Source organism: Heterodontus francisci, chromosome 44 (assembly GCF_036365525.1).
Source record: "Heterodontus francisci isolate sHetFra1 chromosome 44, sHetFra1.hap1, whole genome shotgun sequence".
NCBI classification, from domain to species: Eukaryota; Metazoa; Chordata; class Chondrichthyes; order Heterodontiformes; family Heterodontidae; genus Heterodontus; species Heterodontus francisci.
In genome coordinates this window covers 15,144,951-15,157,016 of record NC_090414.1, presented here as the reverse complement: position 1 = coordinate 15,157,016, position 12,066 = coordinate 15,144,951, and the positions used below count along the sequence as shown (strand labels likewise).

The following is a 12,066-nucleotide window of genomic DNA, read 5'->3' as shown; positions in this document are numbered from 1 at the left end:
AATGTTCAGTCAGCATCCTGATAATCACCTCCCCCATAAGCATGTGTGTCTGCACCAAGTCATCGAAACCTCACAGACAAGGATAAGGTCAGTGTCCTGGGGTAACAAGATCAAGGATGTCAGTGCTGCAAATGGAGCTTCCTTCCAACATTACCCCTGATATTAGGTACAGCACGGGGTTAGATACAGAGTAAAGCTCCCTCTACACTGTCCCCATCAAACACTCCCAGGACAGGTACAGCACGGGGATTGGCTGCTGTGTCTGAAATTGAAGTTGAAGATGGTTGAGGAGAAGAAGAAAGCAGCTGCTAAGAAGGACGCCAAGAAAACTGTGAGTAAACCGTCAGCAAAGGGCGGCAAAATGCGGAGAAAGTCGAGGAAGGAGAGTTACTCCATCTACATCTACAAAGTGATGAAGCAGGTTCATCCCGACACCGGCATCTCCTCCAAGGCCATGAGCATCATGAACTCATTTGTGAACGATATTTTCGAGCGCATCGCGGGTGAGGCTTCCCGTCTGGCCCGTTACAACAAACGCAGCACCATCAGCTCCCGGGAGATCCAGACCGCCGTGCGCCTGCTGCTGCCCGGGGAGCTGGCCAAGCACGCCGTGTCGGAAGGGACAAAGGCGGTCACCAAGTACACCAGCTCCAAGTAAAACTGCACAATGGACTGAATAACATCCCAAAAAAAAAAAAACTGGGATTGGCTGGGCAATTTGGAGCACTTCCTGCCAGCAATCAGGGGGAGCAGCTGCACCAACTGCAGAGTGGAGACTGCAGCAACTGGAGAGAGGAGAGTGGAATAACTGCAAAGAGGTGACTATAGAGTGGAGACAGCTGCATTTACTGAGGAACTGTTGCACTTTCTCAAGGATTAAGAAGACCTGCAAGTCATTTTGGAGAGGTGGGTGTTGGAGCACCAGAGAACTGTTGGTTGTTTGGACTGTTGGGGGAGGGAGGAGGCACCGGAAGATCCAGGGGTGGGGCTGCCAAATTCTATAGGGAGCCCTTGTATTTGGTCTTGTGTTTATCTGCCATCCTGCACAGAAGGGGCTCCCTCCCCACCCCCAACTGTGTGGCTCGGGACGACTGGAGCTGCCCGGCTGAAGACTATCTTTATGCAACAACAGAAAAGGGAGAGAACCGGGCGGCTCTAGCCGACCCGGGCGAAGAGCCCTCCCCCTAACTGGAAGATTGAATTATAGACTCTGCAGGAAGGTGCTCCAACCACCAAGTGAACTGTAACATCCTCACAGCTGTTCTCTCTCTTCCATCACTCGGCCACCTATCCTCTCCTCTCCTTGTCCTTTTCAACCCTATCCTCCTCTACTCCCATCCCCACCTCCCCCATCATATTGTTTGTGTTAAAGAAAACTGTCGTGTGCTTTGTTTCTTGGGGGTGGGCGTAGCTCTGCGACCCCATGGCAAGCCCCTCTTCGCCGGAGGCGGGGCCTTCCCGTTCATATGCTGCTGCGGCTGCTGCAGCTGCACCTGTTGCCCCGTCACCGTTTGCTTTATTAACATCGAAGCATGGAGTCAAGAGCTACGTCCACCCGAACATGACTATCGAGGCATGCGTGAAAGCAATGGCCGAGGTTGTCGGCCCTTCGGCCATTGTTGCAGCCTCTAAAATGTATGGGAAGGCAGTGTTATTCCTGAGGACTGAGCGGGCAGTGTCCCTGGCTCTGAGCAAGGGGCTCACCGTGGGCGGGACGTTTCTGCCAGTGGACCCCCTGGAGGCCACTGCACAAAGGCTCATTCTATCCAATGTCCCGCCCTTCATTCCTGGTGAGCTCCTCCTTCCCCACCTGCACCATCTGGGGGAGGTAAAGACGGGGCTTACCCCAGTCCCGCTCGGTCTTCGGGAGAACAGCCTCCGACACGTGTACTCCTTCCGCCGCCAGTTATTCATGCAGCTGGCGCGGGAGGAGGTTACAGAGGGCCACTTTAATGTAGAATTCCAGGGGACGGCCTACCGCGTCTTCTGGACCTTGGACGGGGTGCGGTGCCATGTCTGTAAGGGGGTGGGGCATGTTCGTAAGAACTGCCCCAACCTCCCGGCTGCCAACTCCAACTCGGTGGCCCAGGGTGGCGACGCTGCACCTCCTCCCACCCCCCCTACACCACCACCAGATACCATTCAGTCGGTACCGGAGGCTGTGTTTTTCACGGCCTCCGGCAGGGAGAGGGGTGACCGTCCCAGTGGAAGGAAGGCGCGGAGGAGAAATAAACATAGAGAGGCGTGTCCCCTGGACACCGTGACACTACCCGAGTCTGAGCTCAGCACAAAGCCCGATCTCGGGAAGTCAACTTGCCCCAAGGCTGGGCTCAGGCCCAGGGTGAATAAAAAAGAGAGTGTGGAGGTGGAGGCCTCTGATGATATGGAGGTCTCTGAGCCTCTGCACCCTGGTGGGAAAAAGAGGAGAAGGCACCCCTCCACAGAGGTAATGAGGGGCCCTGAGGCGCAGGACCCATCTGTTGGAGGGGAGCTGTCTCCTGTCTCGGATCCCCAGGTTTCCCCTACCGCTACCACCAAGGCTACAAAGTCCAGGCAGGAGCTCCCTATTCCTCAGGATGGAGGGGAGGGGAAGGCCCCGGTACACGAGTCCCCTCCTGAAGGAGTAAGTGGGGCCCTGCTTGTGGTGGGGGAGCCTGGGGACTCCGCCCATTCTGCCACTGCTACTGGGTCGGGTGCCCCGAGTGAAGGGGAGGGCGAGGCCCCAGAGGGTCGGCCCTCCCAGCCGGAGTCCACCACCAACCTAGAGACACCCGACCCGGTTATAACCGAGAATGCTGCACCATCTGCTGGGCCTGTGGGTGCTGACGGAGCGGGAGATGGCCTCCTCTCTTCGCCTCCAGTCTCGGCACCGGCTGGTTTTCCGGAGTCAGGAACTTCTGTCTCCCCTGGACCACTCATTGGCCTGGGGACGGAGGTGGAGGGGGGTCCTGAACCGCTGGTGCCTACAGGCTCCAGTTTCACAATAGAACCCAGAGAGGACTCCTCCGCCATCGATCCTGGGGGTGGGATCGCGACGGGGGTGGGATCGCGACGGAGGCAGGACCAGCTTGCGCGGCCGGGACGTCCGCCCCACAGTGTGCGGTGGGTGTGTCGGCCGCTGGCGGTGACCACCCGTAGGAGGATGGGGATTCGGTGGGGGGCACGGAGGATGATCTTGATTCCATCGCCAGTGAGGTGGTGGAGTCCCTCGTGCCTCCCATCGAATCTCCTCTCATCCCCACGGCGGAACTCCGGGATTTCCTTGCGGTTTGCAGGGCCTGCCACAATAAAGTTCAGCTGGCCCTCGACCGCTGGTCGAATCTGGCGCTGATCATCCAGTCCATCCGTGCCGCCCTGAAGATAACGGGCAAGCGCGCGGGCGTGAAACTGGTTGAGAGGCGCCGTTTTAATGTGTTCCTCAATGGGTTGCTGGGGGAGTGGAAGGCCAGGCGCACTTCCACTCCCTCCTCACAGTGAGCTGTTGGTGACGGGTTTTAAGTACCTTTGACATGAAGATAACCATAGCCAGCCTCAACATCAAAGGCAGCAGGCGGTCTCACCGCAGATTTCACAATCTCTCAGTCCTCAGGGAAGGGAGATACGCGGTGAGCTTTCTGCAGGAAACACACACCGTTCCGGGAGACGAAGCCACCTGGCTCCTGGAGTGGCAGGGTGGGGTCTACATGAGTCACCTCACCCCTATTTCTAGTGGGGTGGCTATCTTGTTGGCCCCGACTTTTCAGCCGGAGATCTTGGGGGTCAAGGAGCTAGTGCCGGGCCGCTTGCTCCACCTCGCCGTTCGCCTGGGTAGCGTGCCGCTCCACTTTGTGAACGTGTACACGCCCAGACCTGGCGCGTTGCAAGCGCGCTTCTTTGAAGAAGTGTCCGCTCTCTTGAGCTCCATCGATAGCGGCGAGTGAATCATCCTCGGGGGGGATTTTAACTGCACCCTCAAGGTGGGGGATCGCTCCGGTCCCCAGCATGGCCAAGCGTCGGTGGAGAAGTTGAGGGGACTGATCAGCTCCCTTAACTTGGTGAACGTCTCGCGGAATCTCCATCCCGACTCCAGCGCCTTCACGTGGAGGTCTGGAGGAGGGGGGTCGCAAATCGACCGCCTCTACATTTCGCAGGCGTACGCCTCCCGCGTCTCGGCGGCCTCCATGCGGCTGGTGCCGTGCTCGGACCACCACTTGGTGTGGGCGGAGTTCACTCCGCTCCGCACAGAGGCGGGGTCCGCGTACTGGCACTTTAACAACCAGCTGCTGGAGGACGAGCGATTTCGGGACTCGTTCTGTTGATTCTGGGCCGACTTGAGAAGGAAGCAGGGGGGCTTCCCCTCCTTGAGGCTATGGTGGGATGTGGGCAAGACTCACATCCGCGTCTTCTGTCAGGAGTACGCGAAGGGGTTGACCAAGAGGCGGGAAGCCGAGATCGGGCGCCTTGAGAGGGAGGTGCTCGACATGGAGTCCCGCCTCGGTCATGCCGTCGTGGACCCGGCCCTGTGGCAGGCGTACAAAGAGAAGAAGGGCGCACTAAGGGACCTGCAACTCATAGGGGCCCGAGGCGTGTACGTGAGGTCGCGGATCCAGATCCTGGAAGATTTGGACCGCGCCTCACCCTTCTTCCACTCGCTGGAAAAATGGCGGGGGGTCCGTAAGCAGCTCATTGAGCTGCTGGCCGACGACGGATCCTCCATCACGGATCCGGAGGGAATGGGCCTCCTGGTCCGTACTTATTACAGTGCGTTGTTCTCTCCGGATCCGTCCAGCGAGGATGCGCGCAGAGTTTTGTGGGGGGACCTGCCGCAGGTCAGCCCGGAGGGCGCCGAAGGATTGGAGGCTCCGCTCACGTTGGCGGAGCTGACCGGCGCCCTCCACCAGCTCTCAAGGGGCAAATCCCCAGGGCTGGATGGGTTGACCGTGGAGTTCCTCAGGGCGTTCTGGGACGTCCTGGGGGACGATTACGCGCGGGTCCTGGGGGAAAGCCTGGCGACCGGGGAGATGCCCCTCTCGTGGCGCAGGGCGGTCATCGTCCTGCTGCCGAAGAGGGGCGATCTCCGCCTGCTTAAAAACTGGCGTCCGGTCTCCCTCCTCAGCACGGATTATAAGATCTTTGCCCGGGCTATGTCTACCCGCCTGGGCTCCGTGCTGGCCCACATGATCCACCCCGACCAGTCCCACACGGTCCCGGGCCGGTCCATCCAGGACAACATCCACCTGGTCTGGGACCTGATCCATCTTTCCCAGAGGACTGGTCAGTCGGTCGCCTTTCTCTCCCTTGATCAGGAGAAGGCATTCGACAGGGTGGATCACGATTACCTTTTCGGGACACTGCGCGCTTTCGGACTCGGGCCGCATTTTGTGGCCCGGGTCCGACTTTTATACGCCGCCGCAGAGTGTCTAGTCTAAGTTAACGGGTCCTTGACGGCGCCCCTTCGCTTTGGGAGAGGAGTGCGTCAGGGATGCCCCATGTCCGGCCAATTGTATACCATCTGCGTGGAGACCTTCCTGTGCCTGCTTCGCAGGAGGTTGACGGGATTGGCTCTGCGCGAGCCGGCCATGCGGGTCGTCATCTCGGCTTGCGCCGACGACGTGCTCCTCGCAATCACAGTTCCCGTTGACTTGTGGAGGACGCGCGACTGCCAGCCGACCTTTTCTGCCGCGTCCTCCGCGAGGATCAATTGGGAGAAATGTTCCGGACTCCTGTTTGGTCAGTGGCGGGTGGACTCCCTGCCGGAGGAGATGACACCTTTTGCGTGGAGCACCACGCACCTCCTCTATCTGGGAGTCCACCTTAGCCCCGCTGAGGAAGCCTGGCCGGCAAACTGGCAGGAGTTGGAGGCGAAAGTCACCAATCGGTGCGGAGGGGTTTCCTGTACGAGCTGCTCCTGCACACACTCCACTTCCTCGCCCTCGTCAGCCGGCCGGACACGCCCTGGCAGTCCGCGTTGCCATCTGGCAGCGAGGGGAAACCCCGATGGAGGTCTCTCTACGCGGGAGTCTTCCCCCTTTACATCGGGGTCCTGGGATGGAGGGTGCTGCACAGAGCAGTCCCGTGCAATAGACTTTTAAGTAGGTTCACGGACTCCCAAGCCGCCTGTACTTTCTGCGGCCTGGACGAGTCCGTGTTCCACATTTATACGGAGTGTGCGAGGTTGCAGCCCCTATTTGAGTATCTGAAGGGGCTGCTCCTCAAATTCTGGCTGCACTTCAGTCCCACGCTCCTGATCTTTGGGCACCCGGTGCGGAGGGGCTTGGGCCGGGGGGAGGATCTCCTCGTTGGTCTGCTCCTGGGCCTGGCCAAGGTGGCAATTCACAGGCCCAGGTTGCGGGCCGTCGGTGGTTCCGTCCTCCCCGATTTGCCTGCCCCTCTTCCGCGGTTACGTTCGCGCCCGGGTGTCCCTGGAGAAGGAGCATGCGGTGTCCGCCGATACGCTTGAGGCCTTCCGCGACCGGTGGGCACCGCAGGGACTGGAGTGCATCATTGACGCCGAAAATGGCATTTTAATTTGAGTTTTTGTTGATTTATCTGGTCTTAAATAAAGTTATTTTTTTTTTTAAATGTAAATATGTATATAAAGGGGGCCTGAGGAATAAAGGCCCCCTCAACATGAAAATATAAAAGGGGCCTGGGGTATAAAGGTCACCTTAAAAAAAAACAAGGTTGGCTGCTGTCTAATTGGAGTGTTGACTGCTGATTGCAGCAACAAGCCTCAGCTGAGAGTGTTGGTGGCAGTTGGAGGTTGCAGAGGTGGAGAGAGGAGCTGCACTGAGCAAGGGAGAGCAGCTACAAACAAGTAGAGGAAAACTCCAACAACAGTCTCCATTAAAGAGAAGAAAGAGACATTTTTTGGAAACAAGGCTTTGTCTGGAGGTGGGTGCTGAACACCAGTAATTTACTTTGGACTGTTGGGGGAGGAATGAGTGGCCAGAACAACAAGGGGTGGGGCTGCCAATTCAGCAGGAATCTGTGCTGCTGCAACAAGCACACAGGAAAGCTCCCTCCCCACCCCAATTTCCCAGCCTGGGTCAACTGAAGCTGCCTGGCTAAAGAGATGGAAGGGGATAGATAGTGCCTGGGCAGCTTCAGCTGACCCAGGTGAAGACGCCTCCCCCAACCAGAAGACCGGAAGACCAAGTGCAAAGACTGTTTTAAGTGTACTGTGAACACCACCTCCAGAAAGCAAGTCATCCCTTACAGCCTGCCTTTACCTCTCCTCTATTCCTTCAGCCTCTCCACTAACCTGTTGTTTGTTTGTTTGTGTTTTTTTTTAATACATATTCAATATTATTTGTGAATCTTTTGATATTCAGTGTGCAAGCCCACAATTTGGGGTGGGTTTAGCTCTTAGACCCATGGCAAGCCCTTCATCACCAGTGGCGGGGCCCTCTACTACCTATGCAGCTGCAGCCTCTGTGGCTGCCCACGTGGCCCCGTCACCTTTTAAATTGATAACATCCAGCTTCGGGGTGAAGAGCTAACCCCACCCCAACATGTCTATTGAGGCCTGCGTAAAGGCAATGGCCAAGGTTGTCGGCCCCTCAGCCATTGTTGCGGCCTCAAAGATGTACGGGAAGGCTGTGTTCTTTTTGAAGACCAAGCGGGCGGTGTCCCTGGCCCTGAGTAAAGGGATCACTGTGGGTGGGACTTTCTTGCCAGTGGACCCTCTGGGGGCCACTGCGCAGCGGATAATGCTATCAAACGTCCCACCCTTCATTCCCAGTGAGCTCCTCCTCCCCCACCTGCACCATCTGGGGGAGGAGAGGTCGGGGATCACACCAGTCCTGCTTGGTCTTCGGGACCACAGCCTCCAACATGTCTACTCCTTCCGCCGCCAGTTATTTATGCAGCTGGCGCAGGAGGAGGTCTCAGAGGACCTATTTAATGTGGAGTTCCAGGGGACGGCCTATCGCGTCTTCTGGACCTCGGACGGGGCGCGGTGCCACGTCTGCAAGGGGGTGGGGCACGTTCGTTAAAAACTGCCCCAACCTCCCAGCCGCCAACTCCACCTCGGCAGCCCAGGTTGACGCCACTGCACCTCCTCCTGCTCCCCCAACACATCGTACAGACACCGCTCAGTCAGTTCGGAGGCTGTGGTTTTCACAGCCTCCGGCGGGGAGCAGAGTGCCATCCAGGTGGAAGGAAGGCGTGGAACAAAAATAAACAGCGAGAGGCGCGTCCCCTGGACACTGTGACACAACCCGAGCCTGAGCTCAGCCCAAGGCCCGTTCCCATGGAATCCACCTGTCTCAGGGCTGGGCTCAGGCCCAGGGTGACTAAAAAAAAAAAAGAGTGTGGAGGTGGAGGCCTCTGATGACATGGAGGTCTCTGAGCCTCCGCGCCCAACCGGGAAAAAGAGGAGAAGGCACCCCTCCACAGAGGTAACACAAGGCCCTGATGTGCAGGGCCCATCTGTTGGGGGGGAGCTGTCTCCTTGTTCAGGTCCCCAGGTTTCCCCTACCACCAACACCATCAAGGCTTCAAAGTCTGGTCAGGAGCTCCCTATTCCTCAGGATAGAGGGGAGGGGGAGGCCCCTGTACATGAGGCCCTTCCTGAAATAGTAAGTGGAGCCCTGCTTGTGGTGGGGGAGCCTGGGGACTCCTTCCATTCTGCCACTGGGTTGGGTGCCCTGAGTGGAGGGGAGGGCGAGGCCCCAAAGGGTCGGCCCTCCCAGCCAAAATCCACCACCAACCAGGACACACCCAACCCGGTGATAATTGAAAATTCTGCCCCATCTGCTGGGTCTGTGGGTGCTGGCGGAGTGGGAGATGGCCTCCTCTCTCCGCCTCCAGTCTCGGCTCCGGCTGGTTTCCCGGAGTCCGGAACATCTGTCTCCCCTGGACCACTCATTGGCCTGGGGACGGAGGTGGAGGGGGGTCCTGAACCGCTGGCGCCCACAGGCTCCAATTCCATCTTAGAACCCAGAGATGACTCCTCCGCCATCAATCCTGGGGGTGGGATCGTGACGGAGGCGGGACCCGCTGGCGCGGCCGGGGCGTCCGCCCCACAGTGTGTGGTGGATGTGTTGGCCGCTGGTGGTGACGACCCGGAGGAGGATAGGGATTCGGTGTGGGGCACGGAGGATGACCTTGATTCCATCGCCAGTGAGGTGGTGGAGTCCCTCGTGCCTCCCACTGAATCTCCTCTCATCCCCATGGTGGAACTCCGGGATTTCCTCATGGCTTGCAGGAGTTGCCGCAATAAAGTTCAGCTGGCCCTCGGCCATTGGTCGAATCCAGCGCTGATCATCCAGTCCGTCCGTGCCGCCATCAAGAAAGCGGGCAAGGGCGCGGGCGTGAAACTGGTTGAGAGGCACCGTTTTAATGTGTTCCTCAATGGGTTGCTGGGGGAGTGGAAGGCCAGGTGCACTTCCACTCCCTCCTCACAGTGAGCGTTTTAAGTACCTTTGACATGAAGATAACCATAGCCAGCCTCAACATCAACGGCAGCAGGGGGTCTCACCGCAGATTTCACAATCTCTCAGTCCTTAGGGAAGGGAGATACGCGGTGAGCTTTCTGCAGGAAACCCACACCGTTCCGGGAGACGAAGCCACCTGGCTCCTGGAGTGGCAGGGTGGGGTCTACATGAGTCACCTCACCCCTATTTCTAGTGGGGTGGCTATCTTGTTGGCCCCGACTTTTCAGCCGGAGATCTTGGGGGTCAAGGAGCTAGTGCCGGGCCGCTTGCTCCACCTCGCCGTTCACCTGGGTAGTGTGCCGCTCCACTTTGTGAACGTGTACGCACCCAGGCCCGGCGCGTTGCAAGTGCGCTTCTTTGAAGAAGTGTCCGCTCTCTTGAGCTCCATCGATAGCGGCGAGTGCATCATCCTCGGGGCGGATTTTAACTGCACCCTCGAGGTGGGGGATCGCTCCAGTCCCCAGCATGGCCAAGCGTCGGTGGAGATGTTGAGGGAACTGATCAGCTCCCTCAACTTGGTAGACTTCTGGCAGAATCTCCAGCGCCTTCACATGGAGGTCTGGAGGAGGAGGGTCCCAAATCGACCACCTCTACTTTTCACAGGCGTACGTCTCCCGCGTCTCGGCGCCCTCCACATGGCTGGTGCCGTGCTCAGACCACCACCTGGTGTGGGCGGAGTCCACTCTGCTCTGCACGTGGGCGGGGTCCACATACTGGCACTTTAACAATTGGCTACAGGAGGGCAAGCGATTCCGGGACTCGTTCCGTCAATTATGGGCCGACTGGAGAAGAAGCAGGGGGCCTTCCCCTCCTTGAGATGTGGTGGGATGTGGGCAAGACTCACATTCGTGTCTTCTGTCAGGAGTACGCGAAGGGGTCAACCAAGAGGCAGGAAGCCTAGAGAGGGAGGTGCTCAACTTGGAGTCCCGCCTCGGTCATGCCGTCGCAGACCCGGCCCTGTGGCAGGCGTACAAAGTGAAGAAGGGCGCGCTGAGGGACCTGCAGCTTGTAGGGTCCCGAGGCGCGTGAGTGAGGTCGCGGATCCAGATCCTGGAAGATTTGGACTGCGCCTCACCCTTCTACTCGCTGGAAATATAGCGGGGCAGTCCCTAAGCAGCCCGTCAAGCTGCTGGCTGATGAGGGATCCTCCGTCACGGGTCTGGAGGGAATGAGCCTTTTAGTCCCTACCAACTATGGCACGTTGTTCTCTCCAGATCCTTCCAGCGAGGACGGGCGCAACATTTTGTGGGAGGACCTGCTGAAGGTCACTTGGAGAGTGCTGAAGAATTGGAAGCTCTGGTCACGTTGGCGGAGCTGACTGGAACCCTCCACCAGCTCTCGAGGGGTAAATCCCCGGGGCTGGACAGGCTGACCGTGAAGTTCCTCAGGGCGTTCTGGGGGACGATTATGCGCAGGTCTTGGGGGAAAGCCTGGAAACCGGGGTGACGCCCCTCTCGTGGTGCAGGACGGTCATTGTCCTGCTGCCGAAGAGGGGCGATCTCCACTTGCTTGAGAACTGGCGTCCGGTCTCCCTCCTCAGCACGGATTATAAGACCTTTGCCCAGGCTATGTCTACCCGCCTGGGCTCCGTGCTGGCCCACATGATCCACCCCGACCAGTCCTACACGGTCCCGGGCTAGTCCATCCAGGACAACATCCACCTGGTCCAGGACCTGATCCATCTTTCCCAGAGGACTGGTCTGTCGGTCGACTATCTCTCCCTCAATCAGGAGAAGGCGTCCAACAGGGTTATATCTTTTCGGGACTCTGTGTGCGTTCAGACTCGGACCATATTTTGTGGCTTGGGTCCAGCTTTTATATGCCACCGCAGAGTGTCTAGTCAAAATTAACAGGTCCTTGATGGCGCCCCTTCACTCTGGGAGAGGAGTGCGTCAGGGATGCCCCATGTTCGGCCAATTGTATACCATCTGCGTGGAGCCCTTCCTGTGCCTGCTTCACAGGAGGTTGACGGGATTGGCTCTGAGTGAGCCGGCCATGCGGGTCGTCCTCTCGGCTTACGCCAATGACATGCTCCTCGCGGTCACAGATTCCATTGACTTGCGGAGGACGCGCGACTGCCAGCAGACCTTTTCTGCCGCGTCCTCCACGAGGATCAATTGGGAGAAATGCTCCAGACTCCTGGTGGATCAGTGGAGGGTGGACTCCCTGCCGGAGGAGATGACACCTTTTGCGAGGAGCACCACGCACCTCCTCTATCTGGGAGTTCACCTTAGGCCTGCTGAGGAAGCCTGGGGAGGCAAACTGGCAGGAGTTGGAGGCGAAAGTCACCGCTCGGCTGGGGCGCTGGACAGGACTGCTCCGAGTGCTTTCCTACAGGGGCCGAGCGCTGGTCATAAACCAACTGGTGGCCTCGATGCTGAGGTACCGTTGGTCACTGTGGCCCCGCCCCCTTCATTTGCCACCAAGATCCAGAAGAAGCTCATCCATTTCTTCTGGGGCAAGAGGACACACTGGGTCTCTGCCGCGGTCCTGAGTCTCCCGATTGAGGAGGGCGGTCAGTCGCTGGTGTGCGTCCGCACCCAGGCTGTGACTCTCCGCCTTCGGACCCTGCAGAGATACCTGTACGTCGAGCGTCCTCCCAGATGGTGTGCGCTGGCGACGTATTTTTTCCGCCAGTGTCACTGCC

General features: G+C 58.6%; 1 protein-coding gene across 1 annotated transcript; it reads left to right on the top strand.

Annotated features, from left to right (window-relative positions):
• Positions 1-280: 280 nt before the first annotated feature.
• LOC137356045 (histone H2B 1/2-like) lies at positions 281-658 on the top strand. Its single transcript, XM_068021781.1, has one exon. It carries the CDS (start codon positions 281-283, stop codon positions 656-658), a length of 378 nt encoding a protein of 125 aa, XP_067877882.1.
• The last annotated feature ends 11,408 nt before the right edge of the window (positions 659-12,066 follow it).

What these genes read in the sequence shown, in the direction of transcription:
- LOC137356045 (XM_068021781.1), top strand. Translation starts at nt 281, where the DNA reads ATGGTTGAGGAGAAGAAGAAAGCAGCTGCTAAGAAGGACGCCAAGAAA.